Source organism: Macaca thibetana, chromosome 11 (genome assembly GCF_024542745.1).
Source record: "Macaca thibetana thibetana isolate TM-01 chromosome 11, ASM2454274v1, whole genome shotgun sequence".
Lineage (NCBI taxonomy): Eukaryota > Metazoa > Chordata > Mammalia > Primates > Cercopithecidae > Macaca > Macaca thibetana.
The window spans coordinates 118,276,584-118,299,734 of NC_065588.1; the positions used below are offsets into that span (position 1 = coordinate 118,276,584).

Consider the following 23,151-nt stretch of genomic DNA (forward strand, 5'->3'; position numbering starts at 1 on the left):
GTCTAAGAAATGAGTTACAGTGGCCTTCTTAACCTGGGGGTAAAAGGCATGCTCACTTCGATCAAACGTCAGATAAACCAGTCCAGGTGGTGAGGGGAGGTTGACAGCCCCCAGACTCTCTACTGGAGCTAGATCTGGAAGGCTGGGGTTCTGTACTCTCCTTGTATCTGCTTCTGTAACTCACTCTCCTCCTTCCCCGGCTGGAGGCAGACTGAATGGAGAGCCTCTCTGGTATCAAGGTTGTCATCCTGTATTGCCTTTCTTCCTAACTCATAAAATTCTACCTTTTCTGGTTCCTTTTCTGATAGTGCATCAGACAAGGAATAGTGGAATTTCCGTGGGCTTGAGCAGTCCTGCTCAAAGTGTGGTCTGCAGGCTGAGCTGATCTGTCAGCCGGTCCTGGGCTATGTTGAACAGAAAGTACAGAAAATGAGAGGGGGCCTTTGGGAACTTTTATAGCAATTTGTTCTTGCTATGGTATTTTTATTTTGTGAAAGTATTTGATCTGGGCTGGGTGCAGTGACTCATGCACTTTGGGAGCTTCCCAGCACTTTGGGAGGCTGAGGCAGGAGGATAACTTGAGGCCAGGAGTCTGAGACCAGCCTGGGCAACATAGTGAGACTGTCTCTACAAAAAATTAAAAGTTAGCCACATGTGGTGGTGCATGCCTGTAGTCCCAGCTACTCGGGAGGCTGAGGCGGGAAGATGGCTTGAGCTGAGGTGTTTGAGGCTGCAGTGATTCATGATCATGCCATTACACTCCTGCCAGGGGGACAGAGTAAAACCCTGTCTCAAGAAAAAAAATATGCATTGGTCTGCAGTGGAATAAAAGTTTTTTAAAAATACCTTTCACCACAGATAGTTTGCAAAGTGCTGGACAAGAAGATGTCGAGGCAGTTGGGGGATCCTGCGGGACTGAGCACGCCACCTTGTGTGACAGCTCTCAAGCAGGAGGCCGTCTGTTCTGCCGAGGACATTGGAAATGGGGCTGGTAGTTTGGGCTGTGGGATATGACATTGTGTAATCGATGAGAATGCAGTAGAGGTCCACCAAATGAAGGGAAGGAGCTGTAGGGTTTCAGGGAGGGCCTGGTTGGGGACAAAAAGCATGAGCCTGAAGTAGATGGTGGGTGGGGGAACGTGGTGATGCTTGTCTAGCCGTGCTGGGCAGAGGGGGAATAAGAACAGGCAATGTGACTGGTGGTGGCTTGCCTGGGTAAGAGAACTGGAAGGGAAGAAGGGAAGGGGCCCAGGGGACTTCAGAGGGACATGAAAGAGCAGGTGGCAGGAGGCAGGTGTGAGTGTGGGCTCTGGCATCCACCTGGGCTTCCATGTCTGCTCGGCCATGGTCTGCTGTGTGACTTGGAGGCCCAGAGAAGAAAGTAACTTTCCCATTTGTGAAAAAAGAATAATGATGTCTACTGTTTTTTACTTTCCTTGCTGTAACAAATTACCTCAAACAATATACTCTCTTGCAGTTCTGGAGGCCAGAAGTCTGAAACCAAGGTGTCGGCAGGGTTGGCTGCTTCTGGGGGCTGTGAGGGAGAATCTGTCCCAGGCCTCTCCCCTTGCTTCTGCTGGCTGTGGGTGACCCTTGGTGTCCTTGGCTTGTGGACGCATCCCTTCGATCTCTGCCTCCATCTTCCCATGGCATTCCCACCATGCATCCATCTGTGTCTTCTTGAGGACCCTGGGCATTGGATTTGGGGCCCACCGTAGTCCAGTACAACCTCATCTTAACTAACTACATCCACAAAGGCCCTGTGTCCAAATAAGGTCATATTCTGAGGTTCTGGGTGGGCCTGAGTTTGGAGGGGCCACTTAGCCCATTAAATCCAGTGCACAGGATGTTGTGAGGATCGCTGGAGCGCAGCACCAGACCATAATAGAGGATCCTAGATGGGTTTTCTTTCTTAACTCCTGGCCTGAGGCAGAGAGCAGTCAGATTCACTGACAAGACTGTTAGGGCTTAGTTGGGTAGATGGGTGGGAGGGAAGAGTTTTAACAAGTGAGTCCAGATGCGTGAGGAGGTTAGGAAGAAGTTCTGTTTAATGTTCTTTTTTTTTTTTTTTTTTTTTTTTTTTTTTTTGAGACGGAGTCTCGCTCTGTCGCCCAGGCTGGAGTGCAGTGGCCGGATCTCAGCTCACTGCAAGCTCCGCCTCCCGGGTTCGGGCCATTCTCCTGTCTCAGCCTCCTGAGTAGCTGGGACTACAGGCGCCCGCCACCTCGCCCGGCTAGTTTTTTGTATTTTTTAGTAGAGACGGGTTTTCACCGTGTTAGCCAGGATGGTCTCGATCTCCTGACCTAGTGATCCGCCCGTCTCGGCCTCCCAAAGTGCTGGGATTACAGGCTTGAGCCACCGCGCCCGGCTGTTTAATGTTCTATAGTGGGGGACACAGAAACTGCTCTCCCGCAGGTGACCAGTGACCTCCAGAGGATCGCATTACCCAACCTTGATCCTCATGTGACTTGACTTCTCTGTGTCATCTAACACTTCATTTCCTGTGGCTTCTCTGATCTCACATCCCTACAACACATGGCCTTCGTGTCTGGCTTCTTTCACTTAGCATCATGCTTGAAGGTTCATCTGTGGTGTGGCACGTGTCCTTTCTATGGCGGAATCACATTACATTGTATGGATAGACCAAACAATGTATGCTCTTTCATCTGATTTTTTGTTTTGTTTTTGTGTTTTTGAGATAGGATCTCACTCTGTCACCCAGGCTGGAGTGCAGTGGTGTGATCGTGGCTCACTGCAGCCTTGGCCTCCAGGGCTCAAGCAATCCTCCCACCTCAGCCTTCTGAGTAGTTGAGACCACGGGTACATGCCACTGAGCCTGGCTAATTTTTTTTGTTTTTCTGGTAGAGACAGGGTCTTCCTATGTTGCCCAAGCTGGTCTCAAACTCCTAGGTACAAGTGATCCCCTGCCTTGGCCTCCCAACATGCTGGGATTACAACTGTGAGCCACTCTACCCAGCCTCATCTGTTGTTGTTATTGTTATTATTATTATTATTACTGAGACAGGGTCTCACTCTGTTATCCAGGCTGGAGTGCAGTGGCACAATCTCAGCTCACTGCAACTTCTACCTCCTGGGCTTAGATGATCTTCCCATCTCAGCCTCCCAAGTAGCTGGGACCACAGGTGCACACCACCATACCCAGCTAATTTTTTTGGTTTTTTTTTTTTTTTTTTTTTTTTTTTTTTTTTGAGACGGAGTCTCGCTCTGTCGCCCAGGCTGGAGTGCAGTGGTGCGATCTCGGCTCACTGCAAGCTCCGCCTCCCGGGTTCACGCCATTCTCCTGACTCAGCCTCCCGAGTAGCTGGGACTACAGGCGCCCACAACCGCGCCCGGCTAATTTTTTGTATTTTTAGTAGAGACGGGGTTTCACCGTGGTCTCGATCTCCTGACCTTGTGATCCGCCTGCCTCGGCCTCCCAAAGCGCTGGGATTACAGGCGTGAGCCACCGCGCCCGGCAATTTTTTTGTATTTTTTTTAATAGAGATGGGGTTTCACCATGTTACTCAGGCTGGTCTCGAATTCCTGGGCTCAAGTGATCTGCCTGACTCAGCCTCCCAAAGTGCTGGGATTACAGGCATGAGCCACCATGCCCGGCTCATCTGCTTAATTTGTTAAAAAATGATTTTAGGACATTTTAATAGAAAACTGTTAAATTTAATGGTGGCTCACGCTTGTAATCCCAGCACTTTGGGAGGCCGAGGCGGGTGGATCACTTGAGGTCAGGCGTTCGAGACCAGCCTGGCCAACATGGGGAAACCCCGTCTCTACAAAAATACAGAAGACAAAATACAAAAAAAAAATTAGTCGGGCATAATGGTGCCCGTAATCCCACCTACTCGGGAGGCTAAGACAGAATCGCTTGAACCCAGGAGGCGGAGGTTGCAGTGAGCCAAGATCGTGCCATTGCACTCCAGCCTGGGCGACAGAGCGAGAATTCATCTCAAAAAAAAAAAAAAAATTAATGAAAACCGATACATTTTCATGGAAAGCACTGGCTGCCATCTCCGATCCTAGTCTTCTTTCTAGAGGTAATCAATTTGATGTGTTTCCTTCCAAAACATTTGCTTTTGTTTTAAACACATGTATATGGATATCTTCATATTGTTTTTCTCCACAACATGGTTGCTGTGATCTTTTCCCAAACGTAAATCTGATTGTGTTGCCACCCTGATTAAAACCCTTTAGAAACTGCCCATTGTCAGATCAGCTTATGCTACAGGGAACACGCACCCTGCATTAGGGCCGTGCAGACACTTCCCCCAGAAAGTGAAATGCCTGCTGCCTGCACACGTAGCCGTCTGCAGCTGCTAACATGCTCTCAGCTGCAAGTAATGGCACATCCAACTTAACCACAAGGAAAAGGTATTATCTCATGCAGTAGAAGCCTGAAGTCGGCCAGCAGAAGAGTCGGAGTCCTTCAGGTGTGTCTTGTCTCTGAAGCCTTTGCTGACCGACACCTTCACCACACAGAGCTGCTCCGTTATGATGCTGAGCTGCTGTTTTTTCCTTATTTGTGAAACTGTGTCTCTACTAGACACGAAGCCACTTGAGGGCAGTGATTTTTTAAAAAAATTGCACAGTAAAGCATATCTGTGGTTAATAATGCAAATGCTATGTTAATATGAATTTTATGATATCCCAAGTGATTACTTTGGGACCCAGAAAAGATTATTCAGAGGCTGTTTTGGTTTTAGGATTAGTATTCATTTTATTAGTGATAAATTAAAAACCGTAGTTCTTCCTCCAGTTTTTCGCTCAACTTAAAAATCTTACTCTGTTTATAAATCTAGCATATTTTTGCAATCACCTTTGAGGAGGCTTTGATTAATGTTTGGCCCCACTTACACATTTGGTTATTAACTCCTTTTAAACATTTAAAACTGCATTTTGATATTTAAGATACTCAGTTTCATTAAGTTTTTTAGTAGTCTGATTAACAAACAAATCTTTCATAGTACTTAATTACTGCAAATCTAGTAAATTAGACATAAATATGGTAAATCTTAAGTTTCCTTAAGTGTTCTAATATTGCCTATAAACCTATTACGATTTTAATTTAAAATCACAAATCTAAATCAACTACATATTTTAAATTAGCATTACAAATCTAATCTGTTAGCAACTCTGAGGTATGTCAAATTCACTTAAACATTACAAATTCCTAAAAAATGAACAAATTCTCTTATCACAACTATGTTAATAATGCAGGTCTGACTGACTTCATCTTCTCTATATTCAATTCCAAGTATCTCCAAGGATAAGATACATTTTCTCACTAAGGACTTTACTGTGTTATTTCCAGTCACTTTGGGATTGCCTTCCCAGGTGAATTTTTGGGGCTACTTCTCAGTGGGATGAAGTTTCTCAAGTGACAGAGAACCAGAGAAGTCCTCAGCTGGGACACAGACTTGATGCCAGCCAGTTGGGACCCTGGTGTGACGTACAGACGTACTGAGGCCTGTTTATCTTCACTGTATCTAGGACTCCATAATCAAAAAGAAAAGAACCATGCGGCCTGCATTCCTGGTTTAAGTCTTGCTACCACCCTCTCTTCATTCCAGTGGGAATCAGTGGACCTCCCCCAACCCAAGCATTACAACTTCCATCTTCGCTTCCACTGCTTCTGTGCTTTGGTTGTCTGAGATACTTACGTGTCATCTAATTCTGGGTATTTCAAGGCTGTGTCGGAATCATACAGTTCTAAGGTCTTGTCAGTAACACAGTATGGAAGTGTAAGAGCAAAAAATAAAAGTTCCTCCTCACCCAAACCCCATCTCCAGAGGAACCATTGCTTACAGTTTGCAGTCTGTTCCTCTGGAGTTTTTTCAATACACACACACACACACACACACACACACACGATTAGGATGATGCAATTGTTTTGCAATTTGCTTTTTTCACAAATTGTGGTCACTTTCCCAATCTACCTCATTCTTTTTGAAGGCAGCAAAGTTTTTATTTTTATTTCTATTTTTAATTTTTATGTTTTTTTTTTTTTTTTTTTTTTTTTTGAGACAGAGTTTCGCTTTTGTTGCCCAGGCTGGAGTGCAATGATGTAATCTCGGCTCACTGCAACCTCCACCTCCCCGGTTCAAGTGATTCTCTTACCTCAGCTTCCTGAGTAGCTGGGATTACAGACTCCTGCCACCACACCGGGCTAATTTTTTGTATTTTTAGTAGAGACGGGGTTTCACCGTGTTGGCCAGGCTGGTCTCAAACTCCTCACCTTAGGTGATGCACCTGCCTTGGCCTCCCAAAGTGCTGGGATTACAGGTGTGAGCCACCACGCTGGCCTTATTATTTTATTTATTTATTTATTTATTTATTTATTTTTGAGGCAAGGTCTTGCTCTGTCACCCAGGCTGGAGTGCAGTGGCATGATCTTGGCTCACTGCAGCCTGCACCTCCTGGACTCAAGTGATCCTCTCACCTCAGCCTCCCATGTAGTTGGGCCCACGGGCTCATGCCAGCATGCCTGGCTAATTTTTCTATTTTTGGTAGAGACAGGGTTGTGCCATGTTGCCCAGGCTGATATCGAACTCCTTAGCTCAAGCAATCCACCCTCCTCAGCCTCTCAAAGTGCTGGGATTACCAGTGTGCAATACCGTGCCCAACCTAGTTTCTTATCATGTGGTTATACTATAATATCTTTTCAAACAATTCATGTGTGGTATATTAAGGGACATTTGTGTTGTTTGATTTTTGCTATTAGAGTAGTACCACGATGACTATGAATTTTCATTGACCTTTGTTTACTTTTTCCATGGTTTCCCTAGGAAAAAGTCGTAAGAGTGGAGTGACTGGGCGGTAGGGTGTATGCATTGAAGGTTTTGATAGATCCAGCCAAACTGCTTCTAGAAAGGTGCTGCTCCTTTGCATTCCCACCTATGCAGGAGAGTGCCTGATTCCCTGCGAGCTGGGATGTTGTCCTAGTCATCTTTTCATACTACATCCTTTCTGCCAGGCACAACCTGGCACAGAATCAGTGCCTGGTACCTTGTGAATGAGAAACTAGAGCTTGTGAAGAGGGCAAACAGCAGGCCCATTGCCTTGAGTTAGGCTTGACTACTATTGTTGTTGAGGTTAAATTCACATGGCATAAAACTGACCATTTTAAAGCTTGCAGTTTGGTGACATTTAATACATTTACACTGTTATGCAACCATTATCTCTATCTAGTTCCAAAACGTTTTCACCACCCCAGAAGGACACCCTGCACCCCATTATCTGTCTCCATGGGTTTGCCTATTCTGGCCATTTCATATGAGTGGACTCGTACACTCTGCACCTTTTGAACCTGGCTTCTTTCACTTAGCATCGTTTCCGAGGCTCATCCATGTCATATCATAGCATGTGTCAGTGCTTCATTCCCTTCTATGGCTCAAAAAGATTCCACTGTATGGATAGATCACATTTTGTTCTGTTTTGGAGAGGTTTGGGCTGAGCTCAGACCTGCCCTGGGCCTCTCTGGGAAGCCAGGGAGACCTCAGCAAGTGTCACCCACCTTGTCCTGTTTTGCAGTATTCCTGTGCACACAATATTTGACAGCTGCCCCGAAGGGAACGGCATCAGGGCCATGGCCATGACCCATGACGCCAAGTATCTGGCAACCATCTCAGATGCTGAAGTCCAGGTAAAGGCCCTGGCCCTTTGGGTCAACTTCAGCGAGCTGGCCGACCTGTCCAGTGTGTCCCCATGGGCAGCTCTGTTCAGGCTGCATGATGTTTGTGATGTTCTCAAAAGACCAGACTCCACAGCACAGAGTCCGGGCCTCTGTCCTTAGTTACTTGAAGTTTTGGGGTCACCACAAGAGGTGTAAGTTACTTTAGCAGACTTCAAAGAACTTCTCATGCCCCTCTCTCTGCTGTCACCTACAGAAGGTGTGCATCTGGAAGTGGACTTTGGCAGTAGAAACACCAGCATGCACTCTCGAACTCCCCAAAGAGTACGGTGTTCAGGTGAGTTCCACTGGAGCCTGTAAACATCAACTAAAGTTATATGGGTGCCAGGCCAGGCTGGGCGTGGTGACTCACACCTGTAATCCCAGAACTTTGGGAGGCTGAGGTGGGTTATCACTTGAGGTCAGGAGTTCAAGGCCAGCCTGGCCAACATGGTGAAGCCCGTCTCTACTAAAAATACAAAAATTCCCTGGGCGTGGTGGCACATGCCTATAGTCCCAGCTACTTGGAAGGCTGAGGCATAAGAATTGCTTGAACCTGGGAGGCAGAGGTTGCAGTGAGCCAAGATTATGCCACTGCACTCCAGCCTGGGTGACAAAGTGAGACTCCATCTCAAAAAAACAAAAACAAAGTTCCACTGATGCTGGGCCAAAACCTACTTTTTGTTTCAGGGGAGTTGCGTTATGCTGCATAACAGTGTTTTTTTTTTTTTTTGAGACAGAGTTTCGCTCTTGGTGCCCAGGCTGGAGTCTGGAGTGCAGTGGCATGATCTCGGCTCAACACAACCTCTGCCTCCCAGGTTCAAGTGATTCTCCTGCCTCCCGAGTAGCTGGGATTACAGGCGTGCACCAGCACGCCTGGCTAATTTTGTAATTTTTTAGTAGAGATGGGTTTTCTCCATGTTGGTCAGGCTGGTCTCGAACTCTCAACCTCAGGTGATCCGCCCACCTCCGCCTCCCAAAGTGTTGGGATTACAGGCGTGAGCCACCGCGCCCGGCCTCAGTAGAGCTTTAAAAACCCTTTCATTTCCTGATTCATTTTACTTGACTATAATAGCTAATATTTTTCAAGCACTTATGTTCCAGAGTCTGCTAAATTCTTTACTTACATTATCTCACATAATCCATGCAAACATGCTAGCAAAATAGATATTAATATCTGTGGAATACTACCATTAATTATTAAATACTTTGTCTAAAATCACCCACCTGGCAGTCTTTCTTATTCTATAAGTGTGCTTTTAACTGCTTCGAACCTTGTAAAACTAACTCTGAGGAGTATAGGGAAGTTATTATTATTGCTCCCAACTTACATGAGGTGACTTGCCAAGGGCACCCAGTAAGTTTCCATCAGGTCTCCTTATTTCCTGGGTCGCTGCTCCCTGCTGTTGTGACTTGTCTCATTCATCCTTGCATGCTTCATTTGTCATACATTTATCGAGTACCTGTTCTGTGCCAGGCACGGTGATAAGTACATGCCTGACTTGCAGGATCTAAATCCCAGAGGGTTTGGGTGACTAGACTCAGCCAGGGAAATATGGTTATGCAGCCATATGTCCATCTTCTTTCCTTTCCCCCCAATATTCCTCTTGCCCCTAAAAAAATGTTTCTTCCTCCTTAAGGTTGTGCTAACACAGTAGCCACCAACCATATGTGGCTATTTAGGATGAGTTTTTCTGTTGCTGCAAAAAACGCCATTGGGGTTTTTTTTTTGTTTTGTTTTGTTTTGTTTTTTATTTTTGAGACGGAGTCTTTCTCTGTCGCCCAGGCTGGAGTGCAGTGGCGGGATCTCAGCTCACTGCAAGCTCCGCCTCCCGGGTTCACGCCATTCTCCTGCCTCAGCCTCCCGAGTAGCTGGCACTACAGGCGCCTGCCACCTTGCCCGGCTAGTTTTTTTGTGTTTTTTTTTTTTTTAGTAGAGACGGGGTTTCACCGTGTTAGCCAGGATGGTCTCGATCTCCTGACCTCGTGATCCACCCGTCTCGGCCTCCCAAAGTGCTGGGATTATAGTCTTGAGCCACCGCGCCCGGCCGCCATTGGGGTTTTGATAGCGATTTTGCATTGAATCTGTAGATCACTTTGGGTGGTGTCATCGTTTTCACAGCATTGTCTTCTAATCCATGAGCATGGGACACCTCGCCATTTATTTATGTCTTCTTTAATTTCTTTCAGGAATGTTTTGTAATTTCCAGAGCTCAAGTCTTCACCTCCTGGTTAAATTTATTCCTAAGGATTTTGTGTTTTTTTGATGCTATTTTAAATGGATTTGTTTTCTTAATTTCCTTTTTTAGATTGTTCATTGCTAGTGTATAAAAAGACAGCTGATTTTTGTGTGTTGATTTTGTACCTTGCAACCTTGCTGAGTACACATGGTGATTTAAATTTAAAATTATTAAAACGTAAAAAATCTTTTTTGAGACAGGGTCTCCCTGTTGTCCAGGCTGGAGTATAGTGGCGCAATCCCAGCTCACTGCAGCCTCTGCCTCCTGAGCTCAAGCAGTCCTCCTACCTCAGCCTCCTGAGTAGCTGGAACTACAGGTGCACACTATCATGCCCAGCTAATTTTTTAAATTTTTTACAGAGACAGAGTTTTGCCATGTTGGCCAGTGTGGTCTCCAACTCCTACGCTCAAGCCATCCACCTACCTCAGCCTCCCAAAGTGTTGGGATTACAGGCGTGAGCCACCACACCCTGCCCTCTTCTTGCTATGCTTTCTTCTTGGGTATTGTCATCTATTCCCAAGGCTATTTACTTCCGAGACATACCCTAAAATCTTCCCTCATCTCTCCACCTCTGTTGCCACCGTCCTAGTCCAGGCCACAGTCACCTCTACCTGCACCATCTGGCCTGCTGGTCTTTCTGCTTTCACTCTCTCTTCACTCTCTAACAATCTTCCCACAGCAGTCAGACTGTTTTTTGTTTTGTTTTATTTTCTTTATTTTCTTTTTTTTTTTAAGATGGAGTCTCACTCTGTCACCCAGGCTAGAGTGCAGTGGTGCAATCTCGGTTCCTACAACCTCCACCTGCTGCTGCTGGGTTCAAGCGATTCTCCTGCTTCAGCCTCTCGGGTAGCTGGGACTACAGGCACGTGCCACCATGCCCGGCTAATTTTTTGTATTTTTAGTAGAGATAGGGTTTCACCATGTTAGCCATGATGGTCTCGATCTCTTGACCTTGTGATCCGCCTGCCTTGGCCTCCCAAAGTGCTGGGATTACGGGTGTGAGCCACTGTGCCCAGCCAGAGAGTTATTTTAAATAATTAAAATATTGCATCACTCCTGTACTTAAAATCCTTCAGTAACTTCTCATTGTCCTCAGAATAACATTAAAATTCCATGACATGTGGCCTTCAAGGTATGATCTGATTCCTCCATCCATCTCCTAATGTCTACCATCCTGATTACTGTTCATCAGTTTGCTTTTCCTAGAATTTCATGTATAATAAATGGACTCCATTTACAGAGAGCTTTGGTTTCTTTCACTCAGTTTTTTTGTTGCACGTACCAGTAGTGTATTCCTTTTTATTGTTGAATAGTAGCGCATTGAATAGGTATGTAACCTTATTAATTCACTGTTCATGGACATTGGGTTGTTTCCTGGTTGTGGCTATTAAAAATAAAGGTGCTGTGAATGTTCATGGACAAGTCTTTATTTTTGAAGGAGATTTTCCTTTGGTATAGAATTCTAGAGTGGTAGTGTTTTCTTTTAGCACTTCATATCTTCAAGGATGTGATTCTGTTGTCTTCTGGTTTCTACTGTTTCTGTTGAAAAGTCAGCTGTCAATCCCTGTTTTGAATGTTGTGTGTCTCTCTCTTTGGCCCCCAGCTGCTTTTACAGATTTTTCCCTTGGTTTTCAGCAGGATTTTGTTGTTGTTGTTGTTATGTTCTGTTTTTGAGACAGGGTCTCACTCCATCACCTAGGCTGAAGTGCAGTGGCACAGTCACCACTCATTGCAGCCTTGACCTCTTAGGCTCAAGTGATTCTCCCACCTCAGCCTCCCAGGTAGCACCACTACACCTGGCTAATTTTTTTTCTTTTTTTGTAGAGATGGGGTCTCGCTGTGTTGCCCAGGCTGCCCAAACTCCTGGGCTCAAGTGACCTTCCCACCTCAGTCTCCCAAGGTGTGGGGATTATAGGCGTGAGCCACTGCTGCACCAACCCCAGCAGCTTTTCAGTGATGTGTCTATGTGGATGTGGGTATGTTGTTGATTTTTTTTTTTTTTTTTTTTTTTTTGAGACGGAATCTCGCTCTGTTGCCCAGGCTGGAATGCAGTGGCCGGATCTCAGCTCACTGCAAGCTCCGCCTCCCAGGTTTACTCCATTCTCCTGCCTCAGCCTCCTGAGTAGCTGGGACTACAGGCACCCGCCACCTCGCCCGGCTAGTTTTTTGTGTTTTTTAGTAGAGACGGGTTTTCACCGTATTAGCCAGGATGGTCTCGATCTCCTGACCTCGTGATCTGCCCGTCTCGGCCTCCCAAAGTGCTGGGATTACAGGCTTGAGCCACCGCGCCTGGCCTGTTGTTGATTTTTGTAAAGTTTATCCTTTAGGATTTCTTGAACCTGGGATGTTATATCTCTTCTCAGTTTTGGAAAATTCTCAGCCAGTACCTCTTTACACATTTCTTCTGCCACATTCTTTCTTTCTTCTCCTTCTGGGGCTCCAATTACATATATGTTAGACCTTTTCTGGTCTTGTCCCACTGGTCTTTTATTTTCTTTTCTGTATTTTCTATCCTTTCATCTGTTTCTGCTTCAGTCTGGATGTTTTCTACTATAATTTGTCTTCCTTTCCTGCTGACTCGTTCTTTCTTTGGCTATATCTAAATTTTTGTTAAACTGTCTATTGAGCATTTTAAATCATTTTTTCAGGTCTAGAGTTTCCATTTGATTCCTTTTTTAAGTAGAGCTATCTGCTGAGATTCCCCATCTTGTCCTCTACTTTCCTGCATGTTAATCCAGTGATTGTCACGTCTGTGTCTAACAACCCCAATACTTGGATCTCCTGTGGCTTCTTTCTGCCGATTGCTTTTTCCCCTTGGTTTTCAGTCATTTGGATGGGTCTTTTTTCTTTTTTTTTTTTTTGAGACGGAGTCTCGCTCTGTCGCCCAGGCTGGAGTGCAGTGGCCGGATCTCAGCTCACTGCAAGCTCCGCCTCCCGGGTTCGGGCCATTCTCCTGTCTCAGCCTCCTGAGTAGCTGGGACTACAGGTGCCCGCCACCTCGCCCGGCTAGTTTTTTGTATTTTTTTAGTAGAGACGGGGTTTCACCGTGTTAGCCAGGATGGTCTCGATCTCCTGACCTAGTGATCCGCCCGTCTCAGCCTCCCAAAGTGCTGGGATTACAGGCTTGAGCCACCGTGCCCAGCCTTTTCTTTTCTTTTCTTTTCTTTTTTGAGATAGGGTCTTGCTCTGTTGCCCAGGCTGGTCTTGAACTCCTGGCCTCAAGCAATCCTCCTGCCTCAGCCTTGCAAAGTGCTGGGATTCCAGGCATATACCACAGTGCCTGGCCTGGATGCATCTCTTTAATATGCCTTGCTATTTTTTACTGAATGCCTGATGTTGTGTTTTTTAAAGTGTAGCAATAAATTTGAGGCTCGAGATGACTTCCTCCAAAGAAGACTGACTTTTGCTTCTTAAAGGCACTTAGCAGAGTGGTTCAGCTTAATCAGAGCTTGAGGTGGTTTGAGGCTGATTTTCAGGCTTTGTGAAGTCTGCTTCATGCACTTGCTTTTGCCAATTCCTTACCCTGCCCGGGCTTTTGTGCTGTTCTGATATGAATTCTCAAACACTGGCATTGGCAGTTTACACTCCTGTGGTATGTAACGTTCATAAAATGTTTGGAAAATGATAGGTAAGGAATAGGCGTGGAGACGGGGTGGAAATGGTAGAAATGGAACTTAAAAAGCTTTTCTCCAGCCTGTCCGTCAGTGCTGTCTCCTGTAGCCCTTCACCCCAGGCTGTAGCCACCCACCTCCCATGCACATTTCAAACACATACCCCGTGGCTCCCCAGGAAGAGCTTGCTTTGTTGTTCTTGCTGTGACTGTTTGGTTTGTGTGTTTAAAGTTTCCCTCACTTCCATAGTTTCTGCAGGGTTGATTTTTGGGAAGGGAGCCAGCAGCCCATGCTATTCACCATCTTGGCAGGAATTAGAATCCCCTTCCAATATCTTGCATTCATTCCAAGATACTGTGTGGCCCTGTCAACTTTAGAAATGTATATGCAGCAGTCTTTAAAAGGATACAGAATAAAGGTTATTGGTGAATACCGGTTTACTTTTGCTTGTTCCAATTTATTTTATTATTATTATTGTTATTATTTTAAATTGATCACTGTCAGAAAAGCTTGTTACAGCCAGGTGCAGTGGCCCACACCTGTAATCCCAGCACTTTGGAAGGCTTAGGCGGGTGGATCTCTTGAGGTAGGGTTCGAGACCAACCTGGGCAACATGGTGAAACCCCGTCTCTACTAAAAATATAAAAATTAGCTGGGCATGGTGGCACATGCCTGTAGTCTCAACTACTCGGGAGGCTGAGGCAGGAGAATTACTTGAACCCAGGAGGCGGAGGCTGCATTGAGCTGAGATGGCACCACTACACTCCAATCTAGGCGACAGAGCAAGACTCTGGCTCAAAAAAAAAAAAAGAAAAGCTTGTTCCAATTTATGGATGATGAAATATAATAGATCAGACTGGAAGGGGAACACATTTGACACTGTTTATTTTACTCACCAGTATTTAAATGATATTCCTATTTTTTACCAAATGCTGTATCTTTTCTGTTTTATATTCCTACTCATTTGTGTGTGTGTGTGTGTGTGTGTGTGTGTGTGTGTGTGTGTGTGTGTTTTGAGATGGAGTTTTGCTCTTGTTGCTCAGGCTAGAGTGCAATGGCGCGACTTCTGCTCACCACAACCTCCGCCTCGTGGGTTCAAGCAATTCTCCTGCCTCAGCCTCCCGTGTAGCTGGGATTACAGGCATGCGCCACCATGCCTGGCTAGTTTTGTATTCTCAGTAGAGATGGGATTTCTCCATGTTGGTCAGGCTGGTCACAAACTCCTGACCTCAGGTGATCTGCCCGCCTCGACCTCCCAAAGTGTTGGGATTACAGGAGTGAGCCACCAATTAAGTAATAATTGGTATTACTACTCCTGTAATACCAATTATTATTTAATAATTTAATTAAATAATAAATTAAATTATTATTTAATTTTAACATTCAGCTTAACCAGAAACAGAAAGTTTATCATTAATGTATTTTCATACTTTATATTTCAGAGCTACCTTACTTTTAACCCAACAAATAATAAAGAATTGGTGAGCAATAGTAAAACACAGGCAATATATTATGCATGGGTAAGTAGAAATATTTTGATTTGTCTTAAATGTGGGTAGAAATATGTGTTCATTCTTTGAGTACGAATGTTTCAGTAATGTAACAATATAGTATCTCTACTTAAGAAGCAATGAATATATATTAAAATGTTTTTATTTAATTATAGTGTTTAATCCCATTTGAAATTAGCGTATTAAATCAGAAGCAAATAATTCAATTTTATTTATTAAATTTTATTAAAGCAATGAGGCAAATGTTTATTTGAATTTATTTAACAAGACTAAAATACAAGTTTTGTGGTTTTTTTGGAGACAAGGTCTTGCTGTGTTGCCCAGGCTGCCTCAGACTCCTGGGCTCAAGTGATCTTCCCACTTTATCCTCTCAAGTAACTGGGATTAGAGGGGTGAGCCAGCCATACGTGGCTCTAAAATACAGATTTTTTTGAGACCTTGGTCTTTTTTCCTTTTTAGAAAGGAATTAGCAAACAGATTAGTGATACATATACTGACACAGGGCCAAATCATGAGAATAAAAAACATTGAGGCTGAGCACAATGGCTTGTGACTGTATTTCCAGCACCATGGGGGGCCAAGGCAGGAGGATCACTTGAGGCCAGGAATTTAAGACTAGCCTGGGCGACATAACAAGACCTCATCCCTACAAAAAATTATTTAAAAAAATTAACAGCACATGGTGATGCACACCTGTAGTCCCAACTGCTCAGGAGGCTGAGGCTGAAGGATTGCTTGAGCCCAGGAGTTTGAGGCTGCAGTGAGCTGTGATGGTGATGGTGCCACTGCACTCCAGCCTGGGCAACAGAGTGAGACTCTGTCTCAACAAAACAAAACACAACAAAACAAAAAACGTTCCAAGTTAAACATGGAATAACTATGTGACTCAGCAATTCCAAGGTAAAATGTAAAAGAATTGAAAAGAAGCATTCGAACAAATACTTCTACACAAATGTTCACAGCAGCAGCAGCGCTATATGGTTATTTGTAATAACCAAAAGGTAGAAACAAGCCAAATGTTCATCTACTGATGATTAGGTAAACAAAATGTGGCCTGTCCATACAATGGAATGTTATTGTATGAAGTACTGATACATGCTGTGACATGGAGCAGCCTTGAAGGCATGATGCTAAATGAAAGACCCCAGACATGAAAGTCACATGTTGTATGATGCCATTTCTATGGAATGTCCAGCATAGGCAAGTCCACAGATACAGAGGAAACTGGTGGTTTTCAAGTCCTGGGGAGAGACGGAGTAGCTGCTTAATGGGTAGGAGATTTCCTTTTGGGGTTATGAAAATGTCTTGGATCTAGATGGTTGCTCAGCATTGTAAATGTATGAAACACTACTGAATTGTACACTTTATGATTAATTGTACACGTTATGATTAATTTTATGTTAAGTGACACTTTAACGTGGTTATGATTAATTTTATGTTAAGTGAATTTTACCTCAATAAAAAATTGTAAAGCAAAACCAAAACACATTGAATTACTGATTGTCAGTGACAGTCATTATTTAAGATATTTATTATATCTTTATTTTATTTTATTTTTGAGATAGGGTCTCACTCTGTCACCCAGGCTGCAGTGCAGTGGTGCAATCTCAGCTCACTGCAACCTCGGCCTCTCAGGTTCAAGCAATTCTCCTGTCTCAGCCTCCTGAGTAGCTGGGATTACAGGAACCTGCCACCACGCCTGGCTAATTTTTGTATTTTTAGTAGAGATGGGGTTTCTCCGTGTTGGCCAGGCTGGTCTCAAACTCCTGACCTCAAGTGATCCACCCACCTTGGCCTCCTAAAGTCCTGAGATGATAGGCGTGAGCTACCATGCCCAGCCAATTGTGACTTTACTTAGTACTTAATACAAATTCGAATTATCTATTAATAAGGCTTTAAAACTTTAATAAATACCTTAAGGTCGGCCGCAGTGGCTCACGCCTGTAATCCCAACACTTTGGGAGGCTGAGGAGGGCGGATCACCTGAGGTCAGGAGTTCGAGACCAGCCTGGCCAACATGGCAAAACCCCATCTCTACTAAAAAAAAAAAAAAAAATTATCTGGGCACGGTAGTGCGCTCCTGTAATCCCAGCTACTCAGGAGGCTGAGGCAGGAGAATTGCTTGAACCTGGGAAGCGGAGTTTGCAGTGAGCTGAGATCGTGCCACCGCACTCCAGGCTGGGCGATAGATGTGTTTCTGTTTAAAGACACCTTATTTAGTGTATAACTCCATCTCAAAAAAAAATAAAAGTCATAATCATTTGTGGTATTTTTTATATTTTTTATGTATTTGCTTTTCTTTCAGAATGTTTTTAGATATTTCCCAAGGCAGCAAGTTCTCTCACCTGTAGAAAATGCACATTTCTGACCTTGTTTAGATGTATTTGTTTTGGTTTTATTATTAATATAGTTCTTCCTTTGGAAACTGGGTCTTTTTGAGTAGTGATTATTTTTTCCTGTTATCAGTATGAAGAGAGGGATACACTGGCTCACAGCGCCCCACTTTTAACAGAAAAAGTGAGTATGCCTGTTGCATTTTTGTCCTTCAGATTTTGTGGAGAATAAATATTTATGTGCAAACTTAGCTGCTTCGGGCTACTCTTTGTACATCCTGACATTAAGCTACTGGGAAATAATTGGAAAAATTTTACTTGGGTCCCGTATACATATTGAATTGTCGGTTCAAAATAATGGAAGTATTGTTAAAAATAAAATGTTATAAAAAGAGTTACTGCCGTGAGAAAATATAAAAAAGTGATGGCTTTTAGAATGTGTATGTGCATATTGACAAGGAAGGAAAGTTGCGGGGTGCAGTGGCTCTCATCTGTAATCCCAGCACTTTGGCAGACCGAGGTGGGAGGATCACTTGAGCTCAGGAGTTTGAGACCAGCCTGGGCAACACAGGCTAGACTTTGTTTCTACTAAAAAAAAATTAAAAAAAAAAAAAAATTACCAGCCAGGGTGGTATGAGCCTGTAGTCCCAGCTACTCAGGAGACTGAGGTGGGAGGATCACTTGAGCCCTTGAGCCCAGGTGATCGAGGCTTCAGTGAGCTGTGTTTGTGCCACCGCATTCCAGCCTGGGCAACAGAGCGAGACCCTGTATTTAAAAAAAAAAAAAAAAAGAATAAGCAGAGTTTTTGAATGTGAGTGGATCCCTTATAAAGCTGCTCAGTTTCAGAATAATACATGATATTAGGTATTTAGATGTTTAAGAGCCAATAAGAGGGATATGAACCAGATGTTGAGAAAACATTTTATCTTGCTTGCTTGCTGCAAGCTCTTGTGTCTGAGGTGGAACTTGAGTCGTCTCCTGTAGCATATTCTGCATTTGCTGCCCATGTAACCTGCGCTCAGGGAGCACCTGATGATGAGTTTCCTGCATCCTTGCTTCTCTCTTGATATGATTTGTGGAAATTTATTTCTTAAGAGGGCATGCCAAAAGACAAAAACAGAAAATACAAAGTTGAGACGAATGGGCACAAGGAGATTATTCTGTCTGCAGACTTGTTTTTCATAAATGAAAGTACTAAAAAATACTGTCAATTCTCATTGTTGTTGGTAGTTATGTTCTATAAAGTCTCTGCAAACACCAAATTAGCAGATACTAAATTATTGCTCTTAAGGGAAATATAGGGTAGGTTTCTTTGAGCCTCTGGTCACATTTTCACCAACTAACTGATCAATACATAACCTTGTTTTATGTGTATTCATGTTTAAAGACATTTTATTTAATATATAACATTGATTCATTAACATTGAGCTCATGGCCAACAGCACTGTAACTCATGACTTGAACGAAACTCATCTAACCCACGTATTTTCTCCATAAGGCACATCATAGCATTCTTTTGCTTAGGAACACTAGATAGCACTTCAGCACTATGTTTGGGGGTCAGTTTAAATATGAAAATCACCAAGAAAAAGCACCCAAAAATGCAAACAACATGGCACTAAATAGACCATGAAAAGGACACTTGTTTATAGTCAGAGCTGAGACAAGAAGGCAGAGCATTGCCCTGCTTGCCCTCAACTGGAAATGTGCATGTTGAGTGAGTAAAATTATTTGTCACACTGCACATGCACTTCAGCAAATGACCGTGAGAGTGCTGCAAGTATTGATTTTTGGATTACAAATCAATTCTTACAAGTAGGTGAATTTGCAAATACAGAATCCACAAATAATGAGCCATTTGAAATGATAAAAATGTGTTGAAACAGTGCTGCTCTTAGAAAGAACTTGGTGCTCTTGTTTGACTAATTATTATTTACTATTCCTCTTGTGTTCAAATCAGAAGAGGTAAACCTTCGGATCTTCTCTGTATTATTAGAGAATTGGGCAGCATAGAGAATAGGGCATTTCTGTGTATAGTGCTTAAATATTTTCTACTGATGGGAAAATACCTTATGATCAAAGGAGACTGGGAGAATTATTTTATGCTATTTTATAACCAGAGCATGCTTTGACTCACAACAGGCATTAGTTTCTTCACCAGTCTCTGAAACCTCCATAAGAGAAATTTAACAGGTATAAACAGTGAATAACCACTCTCTCATTTGCTTTAAACAAACAATGTAATTGAACAGAGTACATAACCCTTCACTTGCTCTTAGCAAACCTCCAGAGGTTCAGAACTGCCTGGACCATGGCAATCCACGGGAGATGGTTTTAGTGATTGTTTTCTTTTTCTTTCTCTTTTTCTCACTATATTTCAGCATAACATTATAAAATATCGTGTTGATAAATGCTTTGTTTTATATTTATTACCAACAGTAACTATAACCTTTCTTTTGAAACACAGACCTTCAACAAGCTTGTGGGAAAGTTTAGCCAGTCCATCTTTCACTTGAATTTAACACAAATACTCTCAGCAACAATGGAAGGGAAGCTGGTTGTCTGGGACATACACCGCCCACCCTCATCTGCCTCCACCTTTTTGGGCTTTCCCTATATCAAGCCTTGTAAATTGGTTCATTTGCAGAAAGAGGGCATCACTGTGCTTACTACAATTGATAGGTAATTTTAACTTAATTAAAAGGTAGCTATGGATGATTATAAAAATATTTAAAAATTGTTATGGGAGGTTGGGCATAGTGGCTTACACCTCTAATTTCAGTTCTTTGAGAGGCTGAGGTGGGAGGATCACATGAGGCCAGAAGTTCGAGACTAGCCTGGGCAACACAGTGAGACCCTATCTCTACCAAAAAACAAAAAAGAAAGAGAGATAGGAGGATTGCTTGAGCCCAGGAGTTTGTCAGAGCGAGACTCTCCTGTCTTGAAAAACAAAACAAAACAAAACAAAACCTCTTTTGGATGTATATGCATATTTTGTATATGCATAGAGTATTCTGGGGAGAGTCATAATGAACTGGGAAGATTGGTTGCCTCTGAGGAAAAGAACTGAGAACTAAGATCAGGGATCGGGGGTGGATTTACTTCTTTTTATAGTTCCATTTATACTAATTGGATTTTTAAAAAAATCATGAGCATGCATTATGTTAAAAAAAATCCCTTTGTGTTGGTGAAACAAAAAGGAACTAGATTTTTTTCTTCTGTGCTATTTGGATAGATTTTGCATACAACATTTTACATGCATTAAATGTAAGAAAATAATTTGAATAACTATATTGTTTTTGTCTGATTACAAAATAACATTTACAGTTCGGAGCGGTGGCTCATACCTGTAATCCCAGCACTTTGGGAGGCCGAGGCGGGTGGTCTCAGGAGTTTGAGACTAGCCTAGCCAACATGGTGAAACCCTGTCTCTACTAAAAATATAAAAATTAACCAGGTGTGGCGGCATGCGGCTGTAGTCCCAGCTTCTCAGGAAGCTGAGGCATGAGAATCACTTGAACCCAGAAGGCAGAGGTCGCAGTGAGCCAAGATTTCACCACTGCACTCCAGTCTGGGTGACAGAGCGAGACTCAATCTCAAAACAAAACAAAAATAATATTTACCCATTGTGAGAAGATCAAATGCATCAGAACGTAATAAAATTCACTAACTCTGATTTTGAGTGGCTGTGGGGACTCACAGATGGTCATTAAGTCCTCAATTAGGACAGGGTTCTTATTTCAGCTGGGTCCCTTCCTTACTGAGTGACTTTGAGAAAGGAACTTAATCTTGCTGAGCCTCTATTTCTTCATCTGTAAAATGGGCATAATGGTACTGTTTCTCTCAGAGTGGTTTTATGAGGATTTCACGAGATAGGGATGTAAAACTCTTTGCACATGCTTGGTGCAGGGGAACCCTAGGTAAATGGCAGCCATCATCAGTGTATGAGAGAAGTTCTCGAAGGTGTGGAGAAAATTGCCTAGTGACAGGGACCCTGCCCATATGGTTAGAGTCACTGGGCCATCTGCTTTCAAAACGCCCATTTGCTTCCATTTGCCTTTTGATGCAGGGGAACAGTGAGGTCTTGACATGGTTTTACAAAGAGAAATGCAAATTGTCACCCTCACTCAGTGGGGTGAGAAGATAGTAGAACTGCAGTTGGCCATGATGCAATCAACCTTTACTCGGTTGGGGGTTAGGATCCAGTGAAGACCAGGCCTGAGTTCTCCAAGTTAATGAAACCCAGTCAGGATCTGTGAGTCCAAGAAGGAAAAGGTCTCTGAAAATACTTGGTCAGTATTGCTGCTTCTGTCCAGCAGAGGGCAGTGGCAGACGTTTAAGCCAATTACTCGGCCCACCTGCCTTGCTTATTAATCAGAAACCTCATTTAACCACTCTGCATATGTAAGAGAAAATCCTCCTCGTCTGCCCCCCGTGATTAGAATTATGTCAAAGTCTTTTTTAAAAAGCCCATTTGGGATGGATCTGAGGACTGGAAATGAAAGCCATTTTGTCACGTGGCACTGCCTTCTGCCGTGATGACTGGATAGGGTTTTATGATCACACTAACAGTAGTGCCTTCCTGTAAAGTGCTAGTGTCCCATTGCCAGCTTGCATGATTTTGGAGGACTGGTGGAGCGATTCTCTCCATGGTCATCTGTAGTTATATGGGGAGTGTAAATCCTTGTCCACCGCCATTGTGTATGGCTGATCTTGGCGGGCAGGGAAGAACCTAGCAGAGAGCATGGACTTTGCTTTAGACATACCTGGGTTCCCTGCATAGTCAAGCTACATGGCCCTGGTAAAATTGCCAGGTATAAATATGCCCCATGCAATATTTGGGATATACTTATGCTAAATTTTTTGTTTGTCTGTCTATTTTGTTTTTTGTGATGCAGTTTTGCTCTTGTCACCCAGGCTGGAGTGCAGTGACGCAATCTTGGCTCACTGCAACCTCTGCCTTCTGTGTTCAAGCAATTCTCCTGCCTCAGCCTCCCGAGTAGCTGGGATTATAGGTGCGCACCACCACACCTGACTAATTTCTGTATTTTTAGTAGAGGCGGGATTTCACCATGTTGGCCAGACTGGTCTCAAAGTCCTGACCTCAGGTGATCCACCCAATTCGGCCTCCCAAAGTGCTGGGATTACAGACATGAGCCACCATGTCCAGCTACACTAAATTTTTTTATACAAATATTCAAACGTAACTGGGTATCTGTATTGTTATCTGCTAAATCTGGCAACACAATGCCCTGAGCAAATTTCTTAACTCTCTGAGCGTTAGTTTCCTAGATGTAAATTGGGATAACAGTAAAATCATTCTCATCGGGCAGTATTAAATTAAGTTTTTGCAATGCCCCAGAATCCAGAGCCTGACATATAATTAGGTATTATATAGATGCTACTTGTTATTATTGCTATTTGCAAAACTGATGTTATTCTCCATTTCAGCTACATTGTCACAGGTGACATTAAGGGTAACATTAAGTTCTATGATCACACCCTGTCTATTGTTAACTGGTACAGTCACTTGAAACTGGGCGCCATAAGAACTCTGTCCTTTTCAAAGACCCCAGCAACCCCTCCTACCGAAAAATCAAACTATCCTCCTGACTGCACTTTAAAAGGTGACCTTTTTGTCGTAAGGTAAGTTGTTAATGAATCTAGTCATTAGAATGGTTGAAAAATGATCACTGTCTTCTTTAGTTTGCATGCAGTGGGAGGTTCGTGTTGTTCCTGGGATATCTCCCTGGCTGATTGTGATAACTATTGGAT

At 43.4% G+C, this 23,151-nt stretch overlaps 3 protein-coding genes across 9 annotated transcripts in view; 2 read left to right on the plus strand and 1 right to left on the minus strand.

The window, feature by feature from the left end:
• MORN3 (MORN repeat containing 3) overlaps positions 1–23,151 on the minus strand; it is a 330,245-nt gene that overhangs the window by 288,078 nt on the left and 19,016 nt on the right. The gene's annotated exons all lie outside the window — the stretch shown is intronic.
• BCL7A (BAF chromatin remodeling complex subunit BCL7A) overlaps positions 1–23,151 on the plus strand; it is a 237,214-nt gene that overhangs the window by 110,908 nt on the left and 103,155 nt on the right. The gene's annotated exons all lie outside the window — the stretch shown is intronic.
• The window catches only part of CFAP251 (cilia and flagella associated protein 251), an 85,007-nt gene that overhangs the window by 18,927 nt on the left and 42,929 nt on the right, over positions 1–23,151 (plus strand). For 6 of the 7 annotated variants that reach the window (XM_050747877.1, XM_050747876.1, XM_050747875.1 and 3 more), the window contains 6 exons: positions 7,543–7,654; positions 7,899–7,979; positions 14,975–15,052; positions 17,510–17,560; positions 19,844–20,058; positions 22,828–23,022. In XM_050747877.1, the coding sequence (XP_050603834.1) occupies positions 7,543–7,654; positions 7,899–7,979; positions 14,975–15,052; positions 17,510–17,560; positions 19,844–20,058; positions 22,828–23,022 (732 nt within the window). The remainder of the gene's footprint in view (positions 1–7,542; positions 7,655–7,898; positions 7,980–14,974; positions 15,053–17,509; positions 17,561–19,843; positions 20,059–22,827; positions 23,023–23,151) is intronic. The other variant, XM_050747879.1, reaches the window with a different exon arrangement.